We start from the raw sequence: 17,522 nt of genomic DNA, 5'->3' as shown, positions 1-17,522 counted from the left end.
TAATTTTAAAAAGATGACTGCACATGAAATTGCAAATCTATCATGTACAACTTCCTAATGATTGTATTTCACTGTAACTACTTTCTGTTGTAATCCTACACTTTTTACTTTGGGCATTTAAAAACATGATTCTGAGAAGGGATCCTTTCATAGACTTTTCCAGATTCATTTGCCAAGGAGGGTCAGTGACCCAGGAAAGAAAACTCCTGGTGCAAGTGAACTGCTGTCTGGTCTACATTTCTCCATCTCATTCATAAGATTAACATGAAGAATTTTGTTTAAAAGTTTTTCTAAGGTGCTCTAAATCACTATCGATAAGAGAAATACAAATTAAGACAACTCTGAGATTACACACCTCCCAGATTGGCTAAGATGACAGGAAAAAATAATGATGAATGTCGGAGGGGATGTGGGAAAACTGGGACACTGATACATTGTTGGTGGAGTTGTGAAGGATCCAACCATTCTGGAGAGCGATTTGGAACTATGCTCAAAAAGTTATCAGATCCAGCAGTGTTTCTACTGGGCTTATCTCCCAAAGAGATAATAAAGAAGGGAAAGGGACCCACATGTGTAAAAATGTTTGTGACAGCCCTTTTGTAGTGGCTAGAACCTGGAAAGTGAGTGAATGCTCATCAGCTGGGGAACAGTTGAATAAGTTATAGTATATGAATGTTATAGAATATTATTGTTCTTTAAGAAACGATCAGGAGGATGACTTCAGAAAAGCCTGGAGAGACTTACATGAACTGATGCTAAGGGAAATGAGCAGAACCAGGAGATTGTCGTATATGGCAAAAAGAAGATTATATGATCAATTCTGATGGACTTGGCTCTCTTCAACAATAAGATGATTCAAACCTGTTCCAATTGTTCAGCAATGAAGAGAACTATCTCACTCAGAGAGAGAGAACCATAGAAACAGTATGGACCACAACATAGAATTCTCATTTTTTGTTGTTTGCTTGCATTTTTTTTGCGTCACTTTTTCTCTTGTGCAGCATGATAATCGTATAAACATATATGCATGTATTGGATTTAACATATATTTTTACCATGTTTAACATATATTGGACTACTTGCAATCTAGGGGAGGGCATGGAGGGGAAATTGGAACACAGGTTTTTGTAAGGGGTAATGTTGAAGAATTGTCCATGCATATGTTTTGAAAAACAAAAATAAGCTTTAATAAAAAAAGAAAAGCTTTTCTAAAATCTAGATAAACTCCATCTACCACATAATATCTGCTCTACCATTTTATTATAGTCTTGTCAAACAGAGAAACAATGTAAGTCTGGCAAGACCTGCTCTTGGAGAAGCTAAGATAACTTAGTGACCACTGGCTGCTTTCTTTTCAAGATGTTCATCTACCCTCCTTAATAATTCATTGTATACTTTTTTTCTGGGAATCAGGGTCAAGTTCACTGGTCTTTAGTTTGCAGTCTTGAGTCTCTTCTCTTTTGAATAAATCAGAACAGCCTGTCTCTCTCCAGTTCTTTAGTGTCTCTTTTTTTTCTCCACTGCTTTCAAATATCCCTGAGAGTGACTTGCAGTTCTATTTGCCAGTTCTTTTAGGATGTGGGTCAACTGGTGAAGGTAAATTGAATTCATTAAGAGCAACCAGATACTCAATTACTATCTTCCTATTTCTCCTCAGTAGCCATTTGTTAGGTTTTTACCAGTTGATTTGAGTTAGTCTAAACCTCTCATTTTTTAAAATGGAGAAACCAAGGCCCAGAGCAAGGCAAGAACTTTCTCAAGATCATATAGTCATGAAGCAACAGAGCAAATAATCTAGTAAACAACTGCTAATTTAAAATCTACAGTTTTGTGGTTCCCCCCAAAACATTTTCTGGCAAACAAGACAAGGGACAAGAGCCACCAGAGAGAACTTAGAATATCTTTTATTATTAATATATTATGCTACAAAAATATCTTGACAAAATAACATTAATAACATTTTTTCTCTTCTGTTCATTACATTCTTTAGGAAATTCTTCACAAAACTTCAAAAGAGGAGTGTGTGTGTGGGGGGGATGAAAACCCACCCATTTGCTTTGGAAACATTTCAAACCCAACATTCCAGAGGTGCTCTTTCCAAGGGATGCCCATAGATTGGGAGGGTCAGCAGAGGTCCCGGCATCCCCAGTGAAAGAGGACAAAGGTCAGGCACATTTCTGGGAAAGATCTCGAGTCAGCCTCCTCCTGGAGGCTCGGAAGGCCAGAGAGATACCTGTGGCCTCTCCTTAGAATGGGTGACCCCTCAGCCTGACAAAAACGCTAGTATCCGTACTGAATAGAACTCAGCCAGTGTTTTCTAGGAAGGCTCGTGAGCTGACGCTTGGACTGATTTGGTGTGGGGCCAAGGGAAGTACGTTTGGGAGCTCTTACTCTTTCTCTCACCCCTTACACCGCAATCTTCTATCAACTAAAAGAAGGCAGAGCCCCTCCCAGCTTTGGTTTAAAATACTGACTGTACCTTTCCCCCACATCAGTCCTTATTTAGTGCTTTGGGAAGCCTGGGAGGAGCGGGTTGTTACCCCTCTTTAACAAGCAAAAGAACTGAGACCCAGAGAGATGAAGTCACATCCTCAGATTTAGCAGCAGAGAGGACTTTGGGATGACTTCCTCCTTTACAAAATCTGGCATTAAGATTCACAGAAAGACCAGGTTTTACCCAATCAACTCATGGCAAATGGGAGACAGTTAGGAGTAAGACCCAGATCTCCCTGCTTAATGTTCAGAATGTTCATTTACCCCATATCAACACCGCTGACTCCAGACTATCCAAAAAGCTACTTCTGTCAGCAACTGGAGCCTCATTTTCCCCATTTGTAACTGAGATGAGCCCTAAAGTCTTTTGGAACATTTCATATTCCATATTGTAAATGTCTCCCACTCTGACTTTCTCTGTTCCTCTGATCCTTCCTAGCTCTGATGCTCCACGGTCTACGTTCCAGCACTGCTGCCAACTCTAAATCCCATAACTCTGTGACAACCAGAAATTCCAAAGATGGAGGCCTGGAGGAGGTGCCTCAGGCAGGCATCCATTTTGGAAAAAAACAGGTTCTGGCTCCATCCATTCATTATGCCCAGTGTCCACGGATGGGCTGTCAGTTTGCTCTGGAATAATCGAGGCAGGGAGAGGAGGATGGGACAGGGACCTGAGTCACGAGTCACATCTGCACATGGAGCCATCACACATGTTGACATCCCATTTCATGTGGACATGTGTTTGTGATTGCAAGAACTCGCCATTTATTCTCAAGCTCTTGTCTCAAAGCCAGTTCTCTTGGCCATGGATTGGCCGGGGACCTAAAAGAGTTTCATTGAAGATGTTCCCAAAGTGTTGATTGCCGCAGGCAGAGAACAGCTCCACATGGGCGAGAGCATCCCAAAGGGCTTCCTCCAGTGACTGGGACTGGACAAAGCCCAGCCCGCTGAGCCACTGGACGCTTCAGGAAAAGGTGACCTTGCCCCAGGGCAGCCAGAAAGGATGTCAGGTTCCCAACTGGAACAGGACGTGGAGGAGAAGGGATATAGTGGACTCAGGTTGGCCAAGTCAAGGGGCTGTACGGAAACAGACAGCCCAGGTGGTAAGAGGATCAAAGACCAAGCTGTACAAGCATCAATTCATGGAACTGGGGATATCAAGGTACAAGAAAACAAGACAACAGCTCCAACCTCAAATCCTAAAGGATCTTGTGGGGAAGAGGGATCTCTCGTTCAACTTGAGCCAAAAGGGCAAAACAAGGAGGAGGCGGGGAAGCCACAAAGAGAAACATTTAGATTGGCTCTAAAGAAAATCTTCCTTACCATTAGAGCCATTCAACTGTGGACTGGGCCGTCTTGACAAGTAGTGAGTTCCCTGTCACTTCAAGTCTTCAAACAGGGGCTGTGTGACCACTTGGCAGAGAGTTGCAGAGACAATTCTCCCAGCTCAGAAAGATGGACTTTAGAGAGTTAGCCTACTGTGGACAAGGATTTTATCATGTGTTTGTATTCCAAATACTGAGCACAGGACACGAAACCCAGGAGACACTTAACGATACCTGTTGACTGACTGACAAAAAAGATCCCTCAGAGGACCAGCACTTTGGGGTAGCCTCATTTGAATGAATGAAGCATTGATGAAGTGCTTACTGTATACACAGCACTGTGCAAAGACTAGAAATATAAATTGAAAAATTGGACAGTCGGGCTCTCAAAAAGTTCACCTTCCAATTCACTTTCCTCATCTGGACGACAGAGACCTGGAAGGATGACCTTGTCTGTCGTTTCCAAAGTTAATAGGAAGGAAAGCAGAAAAAGTGAGTCAGGACATGGCCCCACCCAGGGCCTGGGCACAGGGGATTCTTGGGGCCAAGCTCTGTCAAGGGGCTGTTTTTGCCAACATTTCTTTCCTACAGAACCGAAGCCACGCTCCCCACGCCAGCTTCCCCAGAGGCGGCAGCGGGCATGTCAGAGGGAAGTCTGGCCCGTGTGTTTCTAATTCCTTTACACTTATCTCACCAAAATCCTGTTTTGCAAGCTCTGTTTGATGTCCAACACGCCGCTGGAGCCCCCCTCCTAAGCTCGCTAAGCCCCTTTCTCTCAGAAGTCGGAAGTGTCTTCCTTGCCAAGAAGAAGCCGGCCAGGATGCCGGAGATTTTGCGTTCCGTTCCCAGTGTGGGGACCACAAGGGGCGAGGGGACCCTGGGGAAGGTCTGCTCCGTTTTCCATGCATCACCCTGGCCCTGGAATGAAGCCTCTGGAAGAGCAGCCCCAGGAGGGTGGAGCCCGGCTCATCAGAGCGGCATCTGGCCCCGAGCTCAGAGAGCGTGGGGCCGCGGGTCTGAAGGAAGCCACAGCAGCGTGTCATCACCATCCCAGGAACAGTCAGTCCCATGCTTGGCCACTTTGGGGCCAGATCTTCTGCCTGGGGATCACTTCCCAGGACCCAGAGCTGGAGAGGGCCCAGACACTCCCCAGACCCCCGGTCTGCCATGTCTCAGAACCTGGGTTTAGATTCTGGCCTTGAGACCTAAAAGCTGTATGACCTTAAGCCAATTACTTGCCCAGCTCTAGGTCCCTTTTCCTTCTAAGATGAGAGGGTTGGACGGAGAGTGTCTGGGGTCCTTTCCAGCTTTTTACAACTTTGAACAATCACTCGCCTGCTCTAGACCCTGTTGCCTTCCTTTGTAAAGTCGGGGGGTGGGAGGAATGGGTGCAGGGGCTCAGCAGGGGAGGAGGGAGGGAACTAAGCAATTCCAAGGTGACCTACAGTTCGAAATGTTGATCCTCTGGCTCTGAATTCAGTTATTCCCAGCATCCTTCCTTGTCATTACAAAGGATTATTAGGGCTAGGAAAACAGATTCTTAGGGTCTAACCATCAGCAATCCCAAAGAGAACTGGACTGCTTTGAGAGGTAGGGAGCTCCCTTTTCCTTAGAGAAGAGGCGAATAATTATCCCCCAGAGAGACGGGTACAGGGATGGTGGTTCATGGGTAACATCACTGAGCTTCCTTCCAGCTCAGACTAGGAGATCCTGGGCTTCTTTGATTCCTGAACATGAAGGCAACATCTCTGTTGTCCCAGAGATCTCTTCCTGCTCCAGAGCCCTGGGGAAGCAGCCTTGACAGGGTCCAGAAACGGGCTTTCAACTTCTATTCAAATGATGCTACTCCTTTTCTTAAGCTAGCTCTAAGAGGGGTCTCCTTCTCCAGGAAGCCTCCTCTCGGTCCCCTCGATTTCCCGGAGCTGAGCGGAGCCTCTGGAGCCCCGAGCCCCTTAGCACTTTCTACTGTGACATAATGTTTCCTGGAGGATGCTTTGTGATTTCTGTCATTGGACGACTTGTTGCATGGGGATTTTCTCCATCACCAGAGCATCCACAAAGTAGGAACTCACCTGTACCTAAGCAGAGGCACGGGCACAATGGCAACTCAGGAAAGATCTTGGGTCCTGGCCAACTGGCTGACTCAGGGGCCAAGTATGTTCTCGATGAGCCAGTCTTGGTAGGAAATTTGAGGTTGCCGCAGAGATTGAGACCCAAGACTCGCCATTCCCTGACCCTGGCCCTGGCCCTCGACTGAGCCATGATTCTCACTCACACAGAGACAACTCTGACCAGATGGCTGCCACAGGCCTGGCTGTGCTCTCTGCCCCTATATCCTAACTCCTGGCCTTTCTACCATCTGAGTTCAGAAAAAGCAAAGGGCATATTCTGTCCCTCTGCCAACCCCAGGGCCTCTCCCTGCCCTCTGCCCCCTGCCCTTAGCCATGGAGGAGAGCCATTGCACAGTGATCGGAATCCCCATCATGAGAGAGCAAAAATGTTTTAGCTGGGAATCCAAAGCCCTGGGTTCCAGCTCTGGCTGCAAGGAACTGTGGGAACCTTCTTTACTTTTATTGACCTCCACTGCTTGCCATCTCTAAGGTTTCTTCTAAATTATAGAAACCTCAATGGTGAGACCAAATTATCCAGTCAGCCCTAGAGGCATGAGAACACAGAATAATCCTTCACTTATGGTAAGACCTGAGTACAAGACGCTGTCCTTCCACATGTCTAGTCTCCTGTCTGTGAATAAAGGAATTAGATGTTATGGTTTCTAAGTTTCTTTTCATTTCTAAATTCTATGAAAGTCCTTTATTTGACTTCAAATAAATTCCTTCATGTTGCTGGGCCTCAGTTTCCCCCAAATAGGGATAATATTACTCATCTTCACTCCTTCCAGGGCTTCCTTCAGAGATCTATTTTTCCTGACCTGTGCTCCAGTCTCACTTCTCTTAGTCATTTCTTATGGGACTCTGGACAAATCATTTCCTTTCTCTGAACCTTAATTTCCACCACTGAAAAATGATGGGACGGGGCTTGATCTCAAAGCTTTCTTCCAACTCTGGGCATCCCTCTTTCTTGGTGACGGCTCATTGCCTCACTGCCACATGAAGGAACACTACTCTCTATATGCTTTGGTCAGATCACTTGCCCGGGGGTCCCAAGTGAATGCAGTGACTTCTGGGGGCTTTCACAATAGCAGCATAAGCATGAGCAAAAATCCTCCCAGTGATGGGACAAAGCACCCTCACCTATTCCGCCAAACCACAGGCCCCAAGGGGGCAACTACTGTCCAGGGTCAGAGGTAAGGCTCCCATTTTGGATATTATTCCTCCAAGACCATGCGTCATGCAAAAGTCTGTCATCCCAATTCCCCTAAAGTATGGGGAGCCACTGCAAGCCTCTAGTTCCTGGGGGAGGCAAAATACAAACAGTGACTCCCCTCCCCCAGTCTAAAGCTCTCGCCAGACCCTTAGGGAGGAAGGCACTAAAGTCACAGATAGGAAATATTCATTTAGCTAGGTGGCCGGCAATACAGTTTAATAAGTGTATTATTAACATATACATCATAAAAATAAGTTTATCATAGAATAAATATGCTTCTTTTTAAAACATGGACAAATATATTACAAAACAAGCCCCATAGTACTAGGGGAAATTAAGATCCTTCTACAAAAAAGAAGATGTAAGTCAGTATCATGAGAAAGTGTTTCCCAGAAATGTGTCAAGTCCTCCCCAGGGGGCCAGAATCCTCATTCCCCAGGAGCGCTCCAGGGGCCAGGGAGGACAGCCACACCCTCAGAATCAATTCATCATTTACCACAGTCTCTACTCCAGCTCTTGCACCTGGGGTCGGTGGAAGTCAGGATGGCCCCACCATTTGCAGGAGGATGGTGCCGGTTGTGAAGAGAAGGAAGGAAGTCAATGGAGAAGCGACTGCGGCTGAGCTTCCGGAGGGTCCCGGGGGTTCTGGCGGGGCCGGTGGCGGCCGATGTTCCAGCTGTTTGGCAAACCTGGTGGGAGGCTTGGCGGTGTCGTAGGCACTGGTGGCCCTGGATGGGGAAGGCACTGTCGTCGTACTAGAAGGAAAAGGAAACACAAACCTTCAGCTTTCCAGGGGCTGTTTTACCTGGCTCGGGTGGCCCATCATTAGCTCCTTCCCATCCCTCCCTCGTCAGGCCTCGGGGGGTTCGTGGCTGCAAGTGTTGGTGGGAGGGAATGGGGGGGTCACTCCTCGTGTTGCAGATGGAAAAAGAGAGGGGAGACATAGGAAAGAACGCATTCATTCTGCCATCACCGATAACGATAATAGTAACAGAAATCACATATCGTGCTTGAAAGTTTGCCAAACCTTCCATATGCCATTTTATTTGACCCTTATGATAACCTTGAAAGGGAAGTAGTATTCTGTTACTCATGCTACAACTATAGACCAAAACAGAAGTTATGTGATCTGCAAGGACGTCCAGCTAATAAGGGGATCGATAGGGAGGAAGACTCTGACTCCAAGTTTAGGGATCTTTGCATAATAACCTTGTTGTGCGTTGTTAATTGGATGAGTGACTGGTGATTTTGATAGGACAGCATAACAACCCCATTTTAAGAGAGAAAATAGGCTCAGAGACATGATCCGGCTTCCCCATCCACAGCTGGAATTGAAACCCAAGTCTCTCATGATCTTGGGTCAATCATTTTCATTACATTCTGCTTCTAATACAATCAACCATGCCGCTAATGAAACAACTATTTGAATAACTATCTAACCATTCATCCAACGAACCATATAACCAATTAGTCTTTATCAAATCAACCATAAAACCACACGAGCAAATATTTATCCATCAACTCATCCATCTATCCATCCCTGAATGCATTCATTCATTAAACCAACCAATCCACTGACCAGCCAATCAATCATCTGACCACTAATTAAGAGACTAGCCAAAAAACTATCTATCTGAACAACCAAAACACTATCCAGCCAAACATCTGGCCAACTGATTGAAAATATAACCAGTAAATCACCCACCTAACCAGCCAAGCAATGATCCAACCATCTTGGTTCTTTGTTGTCCTTTGTTCTCAAAGAGGAGCAAAATGACATCACTATGGTAGAGTGGAGTTACATGTTTCCTGACTGTGGCAGATGATCCCATATGAGCTTGGAGAGCTCTGCCATAAGTTGGATACAAATAGCCCTTAAGAATATTTGGGGAGGACTCTCTAACTGCTCATCTCACTTTTTTCTGAGCTAATTCAATTCTGCTTTGCTCATAGAGCACAGCATTTTCTCTGATGAGGGCACGCCATGCCAGTGTCTCCCATTGTCAAACAATGGATTCTAAAGTTTTTGAGACCTTGAGAGTGTCTTTGTGTTGTTTTTTTTTTCTGACCACTTTGATAGTGCTTGCTCTGTGTGAGTTCTGCATAAAATAATCTTTTTGGCAAGTGTACATTTGCAGTTGAATAATGTAGTCATCCCAAATAAGAGATCAACTGCTCATGAACCAACCAGCCAATGTATCCACCAACCAACCTACCAACCAATAATATTCCATCCATCCTATTAACCATTTATCCAACCAACTAACTACTTACAACTACTCGAATAAATTACCCATCCAACTAGCCCAACAAACTAATGCTATTGTGCCAAGAGTTCTGGATGTGGAGTCAGAAGCTTGAGTTCAAAGCTTCATTCTGCTATTCTCTCATGATATGGTCTTGGGAAGGATATGTAATTCTTCTATCTCCATTTATATTCAATTTGTTAACTAGAAATAATAATGCTTTTCTTTTGCTCAGGATTGTTAAAAGGGTCCTATGAGTTAATGGATGTAAAATACCTTGAAATCATAACAGATTATTCATATCCGAATAATTACAATTCTGATAGTGCCAGATGCAAAGATATAAAAGCAGAGCATATCCCTGCTCTCTGGAGGTGGAGAATAGTCAGAAGCCTTGTAAGCCACCAGTACTGCAGGAAGTTATGAAGTTATTCCTTGGGCAGTTAAGAGGATATAAGATGACCATCCTCCTATGATACCTGAACCATTGTCACGTCAACAGAAATAGTTTAGTGGAAAGAGGTCATGGAATTCAGAACTGGAAGGGACTTAGTTTTTACCTACTTTAGCCCCCTCAATAAGTGCTTATTGAGGGGAACAGCTAGATGACACAATGGATGTTCTGGCCCTGAAGTCAGGAGCACCTGAGTTCAAATCCAGCCTCAGACAATTAATACTTCCTAGCTGTGTGAATTGAGCAAGTCAGCTAACCCCATTTGCCTCAGAAAAAATAAAACAAACAAACAGATAAATGCTTATTGCACAAAATGCCTGGTAAATGGTCAATGCTTGATAAATACTTATTGATGATTGAGTTACATATGAGGAAACTAAAGGAGAGAGGGGGGGGAGATGGAGGGAAGGAAGGAGATAGAAAGAGAAAGAGAGAGGGAGAGAAAGAGAGAACAAGATTTAGTAACCAATGGGCCATGAGGTTGATATGGAAGTAAACAAGGTGAGTGAAGGACTGAGAGGAAGATGGTGGTGATGACCGTATGGTGATATGTGATCTGGAAAAAAAATTGGTTTGGGGGGAAATGATAAAGAATCCCCTTTTAGATACCATAAGTTTGAAATGGCTAATGGATGATGAATCTGTGATTGTCAAAAGGCAGTTGGTGATGAGGGTCTGTATCTTACAGGAAAGTCTAGGGCTGGATCTATAGATCTGGAAGTTTATCCTGTTACGATTTCTAATTTCCTTCAAAACATGATCCATTCATTTTTGATAGTTCTAGGATTGTTTTCATTTGAGGCAGCATGGTAAAGTGAAAAATATGTTGTCTTTGCAGTCAGAAAATCTGAGTTTGAATCATATTTATGCCACTTTTATAATCTTAGGCAAATTCCCTTAGGCCTCAGTTCTCTCTTCTATAAAATGAGAGGGTTGAGATAGATGACCTCTATGTTTAAAAATGTTTTAGTTACATGTCCCCCTGTTACTAATATTTTATTGCATGTAAAGGTAGTTTTCAACATTCACTTTTATAAATCTTTCTCCCTCTCCTTCTCCCCTCCCCAAGACAACAACCAATCTGATATAAACTCTACCTGTACCATCATATTAAACATTTCTACATTAGTCATATTGTGAAAGTGGAAACAGAATAAAAGGGGAAAAACATGAGAAAGAAAAAACCAAAAAAAAGTGAAAATAATCTGCTTTGATCTGCACTCAGAGTCCATCAGTTTTTTCTCTGGAGTATTTTCCATCCTGAGTCTTTGGGAATAGTAGGGGATCATTGTATTGCAGAGAACAGCTAAGTCTATCATAGTTGATCATCATCCAATGTTTCTGTTACTGTAGACAATGTTCTCTTGGTTCTGTTTGTTTCACTCAGGATCAGCTCATGTAAGTTTTTCCAGATTTTTCTGAAATCTGTTCATCATTTCATATAGCACAATAGTATCCATTTATTTACATTAAATTTACTATATTATATTCAACACATAAATTCAAATACATTATTTACATTCATTTACCACAACTTGTTCAGCCTTTCCTCAGCTGATGGGCATCCCCTTAATTTCCAATTCTTTGCCACCACAAAAAGAGCTACTATAAATATTTTTGTACATGTGGGTACTTTTCCCTTTTTTAGTGACACTCTAGTAGTGACACTGCTGGATCACAGGATATACACAATTTGATTAACCTTTGGGTGTAGTACCAAATTCTTCAGAATGCTTAGATTGATTCATAACTCCAATAACAATGCACTAATGTTCTAATTTTCCCACGTTTATCTTCTCCAACGTTTATCATTTTTTCTTTTCTCATATTAGCCAATCAGATAGGTATGAGGTGGTACCTCAGAGTTGTTTTAATTTGCATTTCTCAAGTCAATAGTGATATAGAGCATTTTTTCATATGACTCTAGATAGTTTTAATTTCTTCAATTGAAAACTGCCCGTTCATATCCTTTGATCATTTATCAATTGGGGAATGGTTTGTATTCTTTTAAATTTGACTGTGTTCTCTATATAGTTGAGAAATGAGACTTTTATCAGAAACACTGGCTGTAAAATTTTTCCCCAGCTTTCTCTTTTCCCACTAATCTTGGATGTATTCTTTTTTGTGTGCAACCCCTTTTTAATTTAATGTAATCAAAATTACTCATTTTGCATTTCAATTTTCTTTATCTCTTGTTTGCTCATAAATTCTTCCCTTCTCCATGGATCTTACAGGTAAACTATTCTTTACTCTCCTAAATTGCTTTGGGTATTACCCTTTATGTCTAAATCATGTACCTTATCTTGGTATAGGGTGTGAGATGTTCATATATTCCTAGTTTCTGCCAAATTATTTTCTGGTTTTCTCAGCAGTTTTTGTCAAATAGTGGGTTCTTATCTCAGAAGCTGGAGCGTTAAAACAAATAAACAATAGATCACTATAGTCATTTACTATTTACACTGGTTCTTGTGTACTTAATCTGTTCCACTGATCCACAACTTTGTTTCTTAGCCTGTACCAAATAGTTTTGATTATTTTTACTTTATACTTTGCAATTTTTAAATTAATTCCCTCAATTTTCTTAACCTTTTGCTCTTTCAGATGAATTTTATTATTGTTTCCAGCTCTAAAAATAATTTTGATAGTTTTATTACTATGGCATTGAGTAAGTAAATTAATTTAGGTAGATAATGTCATTTTCATTTTAGTAGATCTACCCATGAGCAACTGATATTTTTCTAATTGTTTAGATTTGACTTTATATGCAAGAAAGGTATTTTGTAATTTGTATAGCTCCTAGATTTGTCTTGTTTGGTAGACTTTCAAAATATATATATATATATTTTTTTTTTTCTATATTTTAAACAGAATTTCTCTATCTCTTGCTTCAGGGCTTTGTTGGTAATATATTGCTGTAATTGCCTTGCTAGTATTTTGTTCAAAATTTTTGCATTGATATTCATCAGAGAAATTGTTCTATAATTTCCTTTCTCTGTTTTTGACTTTTCCTGGTTTAGGTATCGGCACCATATTTGTGTCATAAAAAATAATTTGATAGTATTTCACCTATTTTTCCAAACAAATTATATTGTATTGGAGTTAATTGCTCTTTAAATGTTTGATAGAATTTATTTGTAAATCCATCTGACCCTGGAGATTTTTTCAAAAGTCATTGATAGCTTGTTCAATATCTTTTTCTAAAATGGTGTTAAGTATTATATTTCCTCTTCTGTTAATTGGAGCTGTAAATATTCACCCATTTAACTTAGATTGTTAGATTTGTTGGCATACAATTGGGAAAAATAGCTCCTAATTATTGTTTTAGTTTCTTTTTCATTGGTGGTGAATTTACCCTTTTCAGTTTTGATAATGATATTTTGGTTTTCTTCTTTTTTAAAAAGTCAAATTAACCAAAGATCTATTTTATTGTTTCTCATAAAACCAGCTCTTACTTTCATTTATTAGTTCAATAGTTTTCTTACTTTCAATTTTATTAATCTCTCCTTTGATTCTAATAATTTCTAATTGAATATTTAATTGAAGATTTTTAATTTATTTTCTTTCTAGATTTTTTAACTGCATGCCAAATTCATCAAGCTGTTCTTTCTCCATTTTATTTCTGTAAATATTTAGAGAGATAAGGTTTTTCCTAAGTACTGCTTTGACTGAATCCTGTAAATTTTAGTATGCTGCATTATTGTTTCTCTCTTTGATGAAATTATTGTTTCTATAATTTGTTGTTTGACCCACACATTCTTTAGAATCAGATTTTTTAGTTTGCAATTAATTTTTAATATATCTTTCTATGGTCCTTCATTACATGTAATTTTTAATGTATCATAATCTGAGGAGGATGCATCTAATATTTTTGCCTTTTGCATTTGATTTTGAGATTCTATGCCCTACACGTGGTCAATTTCTGTGGGGGTGCTATGTAACACTGAGGAAAAGATATATTCTTTTCTATCATCATTCAATTTTCTCCAGAGGTCTAGCAATCTAACTTTTCTAAAATGTTATTCACCTCCTTTACTTCTTTTTTATTTTGTAGTTAGATTTATCTAGTTCCAAGAAGGGGAGGTTGAGGTCCCCCTCCCTTAGTAGTTTTGCTATTTCTTCCTGTATTTTACTTAACTTCTCCTATAAGAATCTGGATGCTATATCCTTTGATCCATCAGCGGTACCCAAAGAGATCTTAAAGGAGGGAAAGGGACCCACGTGAGCAAAAATGTTTGTGGCAGCTCTTTTCGTAGTGGCTAGAAATTGGAAACTGAATGGATGCCTATCAATTGGAGAATGGCTGAATAAATTATGGTATATGAATGTTATGGAACATTATTGTTCTGTAAGAAATGATCAACAGGATGATTTCAGAGAGATCTGGAGAGACTTACATGAACTAATGCTGAGTGAAGTGAGTAGAACCAGGAGATCATTGTACACGGCAACAACAAGATTATACGATGATCAATTCTGATGGACATGGCTCTCTTCTACAATGAGATGATTCAAAACAATTCCAGCTGTTCAGTGATGAAGAAAGCCATCGGCATCCAGAGAGAGAGGACTGTGGGAGCTGAGTGTGGACCACAAGACAGCATTCTCACTCTTTGTGTTGTTGTCTACTTGAATTTTGTTTTCTTTCTCAGTTTTTTCTCCTTCTTCATCCGATTTTTCTTCTATAGCAATATAACTATATAAATATGTATACATATATTGGATATAACATATAACACATTTAACATGTATTGGACTACCTACCATCTAGGGGAGGGGATGGGGAAGGAAGGAATAATTTGGAACACAAAGGGTCAATGCTGAAAAATTACCTGTGCAAATAAAAAGTTTTAATAAAAAAAAAGAATCTGGATGCTATATTACTCGGTGCATATATGTCTAGTATTGCTATTACTTCATTATCTATGATACATTTTAGCAAAATGCAGTTTCTTTCCTCATCTCTTTTAATTAGATCTATTTTTGCTTTTTCTGAGATTGCCACCCCTACTTTTTTTTTTTAAAAAACTTCATTGGAAGGATAATATATTCTGTTCCAGCCTTTTACCTTTACTGTGTGTGTGTGTGTGTCTATGTGTTGTATTTCAAATGTGTTTCTTATAAATAATATTTTGTAGGATGCTGGTTTTTAATCCACTATATCTGCTTCCATTTTATAGGACAGTTCACATTCACAGATAAGGTTACTAACTGTGTATTTCCCTCTATCCTATTCTTCCCCTCACCCCACCTATAATTTCCTCTCTCCTTTTACCCTGTCTCACCTTACTAGTTTTGCTTTTGCACCACCACCTCCCTCAATCTGCCCTCCCTTCTTCCTTTTCTTTAACATTCCCCTACTACTCCTCCATAGAGTAAGATAGATTTCTATATCTGAGTGTGTATGTCATTCCTTCTTTGAGCCAAATCTGATGAGAATAAGGTCCTCCTCCCTTCTTTCCCTCTACTACAACAGAGTTTTTTGGTACCTCTTCATGTGATGTACTTTTATCACAGTACAATTCTTTTTTCATCCCTTAATTTTTTTATATTCATCACACCATAGTCAACTTATACCCTCCATCTAGGTTTCCTTCTAACTGCCCTAATAAAAGTACAGTTCTGAAGAGTTACAAGTATCATCTTCCCCTGCAAGGATGTAAACAGTTTAACCTTATTGAGTAACAAGTGGGTGTGTTTTTTTCTTTTCTGTTTACCTTGTTATGCTTCTCTGTTAAGCACTGGTCTTTTCATCAGCAAAGTTTTTAAAAGTCCCCTACTTCATTGAATATCCACTTTATCCCCTGAAAGATTTGCTGGGGAATTGATTTTTGGTGGTAATTCAAGCTCCTTTGACTACTGGAATATCACATTCCAAGCCCTCCAATTCTATAATGTAGAAGCTGCTAAGTCTTGAGTAATACTGGCTAAAACTCCTAGATATTTGAATTATTTCTTTCTGTCTGGCTAGAGTATTTTCTCCTTGATCTAGTAATTCTGGAATTGGTTATCATATTTTTTAAAAGTTTCATTTTGGAATATCTTTCAGGAGGAAATTGGTGCATTCTTCCAGTGACTGTTTTACTCTCTACTTCTAGGATATCTAGGCTCTTTTCCTTGATAATTTCTTGAAAGATAGTATCCAGGCTCTTTTTTTTCTTCTATACGGTCATAGTCCAGTAATTCTTAAATTATCCCTCCTGGGCCTATTTTCCAAGTTAGTTGTTTTTCCAATGAGGTATTTTACATTTTCTTCTATTTTTTCATTCTTTTGATTTTGTTGGACTTATTCTTAATATCTCATGGAGTCACTAGCTTCCATGTTCCCAATCCTAATTTTTAAGGAGTTATTTTCTTCAGTTTGCCTTTTTCCTCTTTTTTTCCGGTTGAGCAATTCTATTTTTGAGGAGTTGTTTTCTTCTGTGGATTTTTTGCCAATTTGATCAATTATTATTTTTTTTAAGGAATTGTTTTCTTCAATCAATTTTTGGCCTTCCTTTTTCAAGTTGTTGACTCTCTTGCATACCTATCGTTTATTTTCCTAATCTTTCTTCTCTCTTATTTGATTTTTAAAATCATTTTGAGCTCTTTAAAGAAGGCTTTTTGGGTTTGAGACCAATTCATATTCCCCTGAGAGGTTTTGCATGTAGACATGTATACATTGTTGTCCTCTTCTGAGTTTTGTTTTGATCGTTCCTGTTGCCACAGTAGCTCTCTATGGCCAGGGCTCTTCTTTGGTTATTTTTGCTCATTTTTAGCCTATTTTGAGGCTTTTTAACTTGAGCTCTCTTCCTGGTATACAAAGAGCACAGCCCCAAGCTTCTTGTATTGGTGGCCTGGGGACTGGCTTTTTGTGTCCTGGTCAGACACAGGGTCTGGGATATCACTGGGGATTAGCAAAAAACATATTGATTTGATGCTTGATACCAGTGTCATTTCCTCACAACAACCCTTGAATATGGCTTTTGTGACTCTCATAATATCCATGTTTGAGACAAACTTGGGCTCAGAGAAAGGAATTGTTTTGGATTCTCTTAATCCCACCCCAGCTCTTACATCCCCTGTTTTAGCTTCCACCCAGCCCTGACCTCCCCTGTTCTAAGCCCCCTCCCAGCTCTGACACCCCCTATTCTAAGACACCCTCCCAGCTCTGACATCCCCTGTTCTAAGGCCCCTCCCAGCTCTGACATCCCCTGCTCCAAGCTCTCTCGCAGATCTGACATTCCCTGTTCTGTGTTCTCAGGGCTCTTTTAGCTCAGTCTCAGGAATCCCTTTTCCTCTGACTCCTCTGTCCCTTGGAGTTGCAGGGATCCCCAGCCTCCAGGACACATCCCAGCCCCAGGACCTGGGGGTTTAAGGAAGCCTGTGATGGGTGCCTGAATCACTTCTGCTCTGATGAGGCCCCAGACCCCCACGGACAGTGGCCAAATGATAGTACCTCAGTCGCCCAGGTCCTTTGAAGTCTCTCCTCCGAGTGTCCTCCCCCCATCTAATGAGTTAAAGATGTGCTGCTCCTCTCTAATCTAGCCCCAGCCCTGCCTTCCGCCTGATTGGAATCAGCTTGGCAGGAAGAGAACCAGCGTGTCATCCTCTCCAGGAGGATGTGTGTGTGTGTGTGTGTGTGTGTGTGTGTGTGTGTGTGTGTGAGACGCCTCTGGGAGTGAATGGGGGAGGAGGTCCTGA

At 41.0% G+C, this 17,522-nt stretch overlaps 1 protein-coding gene across 1 annotated transcript in view; it reads right to left on the bottom strand.

Moving 5' to 3' along the window:
- Window positions 1-1,901: 1,901 nt before the first annotated feature.
- Window positions 1,902-17,522, bottom strand: part of TRABD2B (TraB domain containing 2B) — a 198,640-nt gene continuing 183,019 nt past the window's right edge. The window contains exon 12 of the mRNA XM_031968552.1: window positions 1,902-7,897. Coding sequence (XP_031824412.1) covers window positions 7,681-7,897 — 217 coding nt within the window. The 3' untranslated portion in view covers window positions 1,902-7,680. The remainder of the gene's footprint in view (window positions 7,898-17,522) is intronic.

This window comes from Sarcophilus harrisii, chromosome 4, assembly GCF_902635505.1.
Source record: "Sarcophilus harrisii chromosome 4, mSarHar1.11, whole genome shotgun sequence".
Classification (NCBI taxonomy): domain Eukaryota; kingdom Metazoa; phylum Chordata; class Mammalia; order Dasyuromorphia; family Dasyuridae; genus Sarcophilus; species Sarcophilus harrisii.
This window is presented reverse-complemented; position numbering and strand designations above follow the sequence as displayed.